We start from the raw sequence: 2,500 nt of genomic DNA on the forward strand, positions 1-2,500 counted from the left end.
TTGTGACACCTGCAATAAGTATCAGGGGATATGTTATAAATATCTTCCCTGAAAATTTACCAGAATTACAAGCTCTCTGAATTGAGAGAGAAAATTATTAAAATACTAAATAAGCTAATCTACATCATGCTTCTTGCAGAATTGACATCAGTGATGATAAAAAGAAAAATAACTAGGACAATTTTGCTTTTTATGCCTATTTTCCCCAAAAAAAATCAAATCATTCTTACCCAACCTTTCTCTCTCTCTCTTCTTCCTCTTCCTCCTCCTCCTCCTTCTCTCTCCTATTCACCAACATCCTCCAGACCCTTACACCCCAGGATGCTCTCTATATCTCCACAACAACAAAGAATCAGAGGAGAAAACACAAGCTGCCGCACTCACAATATCCAGGAAGAAGTCGACGTGGGGCCTTTTGTGCACGAAGAAGCGGACAGGGTGACGGTCGATGGTCACCTTGAGCACAAAGTCTGGGGGCGTTCCCGGCTTAACCATCTGCCTGATGACGCCATCGTGGTGCGAGTGGATCAGGGTCTCATCCAGGTCCAACACTAGAACTTTGCGCTTCACCAGGCCTAAGTGGAGTGGACTAATGATTATGATATTCCTATAGAAAACATGCACTTTTTGCAGAAATTAAGTACACAAAAATTACTGTGTCAATACCCCTAATCACCAAAGCAGAAGCTAAAGCTAAGAATCACTTGCCCTTGGAGTTACAGTAATTTTTTTTTTTTTTTTTTTTTTTTTTCAAAATAATGGAAAACCTACAGTAGCGTTTTTGAAGACATAATGTAATGGTTACAGTCATGGCTATAGACCAATGACCAACCAACATTTCAGGGTGTGTTCCTGGCACATTGTATTGGTACTTTTATTTCTATAATGGCAGCTGTGCTTAGTTTATCACACCAATTTACTAAAGGAATGAGAAATGTGCCTGAAGGGCTAATTAAAATTTTGAAAACCCATAATTTCAAATCATACTCTAATATCCTAATAACCAAACCCCCCAAAATTGCTGCTGTTCTGGACAGAGAATAAGCTTAGATTATCAAGCCATTTTAGATTAGTTTTTGTCACTAACCAATGATGATGTAATGGTACCTAACTTTGAAAGACAATGACATTCTGATATTTGATAATGATTAAAGTATTTACAATCCAATTTTTCCTGAAGGTGATGGCCAGAAAAATGCTAAAAGCCTCAACGACATCTGAATAAGCTGGAGCTGCAATTGTGTCTGACACAGAGCTGATCAAAATTTATATATACTTGATATTTCAGAAAAGATTTATTCTAAAGAGGAAAGCAGAGAGGTAGTGGAGGTGACCAGTTTGAACCAGAATATTCAGATGACAGGAAAGCTAGAGATGGAGATGGTTTGTGATCGACAGATAAAAGAGGTGCAGATGGAGCAAAAAATGAAAGAGAAAGAAATGGGAGGGAAGGGGGTGGCGGGGAAAGGGAAGGCAAGGAAGGGAAAGAGGGAAAGGAAGGAAAAGAGAGAAAGAGAAAGATGAGAGAAATCCTTGGATTGCGAGAAATAGAGAGAAATATGAGAGGAATACTTGGATTACCTGAAAGAATCAATGATATACAGAAAAAAGTTGCATAAGAGAGGAGCTGAGAATTCCGACATTGGCAAAGTTTCTCGCACTTTTCCGGATATTAGAATCTGTTATATGGCTGGGGCACTTTAGGAAGATATGCCATCAAAATTATTCATGAAATTAAATTCACATGTTGCTCAAATTTATCATATCATAAATGGGAATTTTTAACACGCCTGACTGTATAATCAACTTACTTTTCTTTTGATTTGTTTTTTTTCTTCCATACTGCTTGCTATGTAAAAATACCTCATGGGTCTCAATTTTTACTGATGCATGAACAAGACACTGTAATCTATGTTTGAGTTGCAAGATCTCTTTCAAATTTTCATCTTTTTTGCCACTTGCCTTAATCAGTTTTGCTACAATTATTGTTATTGCACAAATTATGTGGAAATATAGAGCATTTTCCCATGAAAAAATCATCAAAACAATTTTAAGTAAATTAATAATAATGAAAAAGTCTTTTGGAATCAGGATGCATCTTAAAGTGGTATATATGAAAAAGAAAAGTTGTTATAATAAAATAATGTAAAGTGAAAAATCCCGAAAAGCTAAACAGGAGGTTGCCGTCTCACACTATTACTTACTTAGTCGGTGTTTAGACAGCGGTGAGAGGGGCAACACTTCATATTTCACTGGCTGGTACTGCAACACCTGTGGGAAGAGAGGAACCTTTAGAATATATAACATACGCAGGTGAGCAAAGAAATGAAGAAAATCAAAGTGAAGGCCATTATGCTTACAAAAACAAAAATATTAATATACTCTCTCACTTAATATACTCGCTCGTTCACTCTCTCTCTTCACATCCAAACATGTATCCATGCTTTAATATATTTATGAAGAATAAACTTATTTACTATAAAAGGGATGCTCCTGGTCT

The 2,500-nt window shown here is 36.6% G+C and overlaps 1 protein-coding gene across 1 annotated transcript in view; it reads right to left on the bottom strand.

Annotated features, from left to right (window-relative positions):
* The window catches only part of Dd (CTD nuclear envelope phosphatase 1-like protein dullard), a 22,492-nt gene that overhangs the window by 4,401 nt on the left and 15,591 nt on the right, over window positions 1–2,500 (bottom strand). The window contains exons 2-4 of the mRNA XM_086549395.1: window positions 2,205–2,271; window positions 385–575; window positions 1–9 (exon numbers count right to left, since the gene is read on the bottom strand). The exon at window positions 1–9 is cut by the window's left edge and continues 220 nt beyond it. Coding sequence (XP_086405521.1) covers window positions 1–9; window positions 385–575; window positions 2,205–2,271 — 267 coding nt within the window. The remainder of the gene's footprint in view (window positions 10–384; window positions 576–2,204; window positions 2,272–2,500) is intronic.

Source organism: Penaeus japonicus, unplaced genomic scaffold, assembly GCF_977035675.1.
Source record: "Penaeus japonicus unplaced genomic scaffold, GWHDUDI00000001_assembly GWHDUDI00000022, whole genome shotgun sequence".
Classification (NCBI taxonomy): domain Eukaryota; kingdom Metazoa; phylum Arthropoda; class Malacostraca; order Decapoda; family Penaeidae; genus Penaeus; species Penaeus japonicus.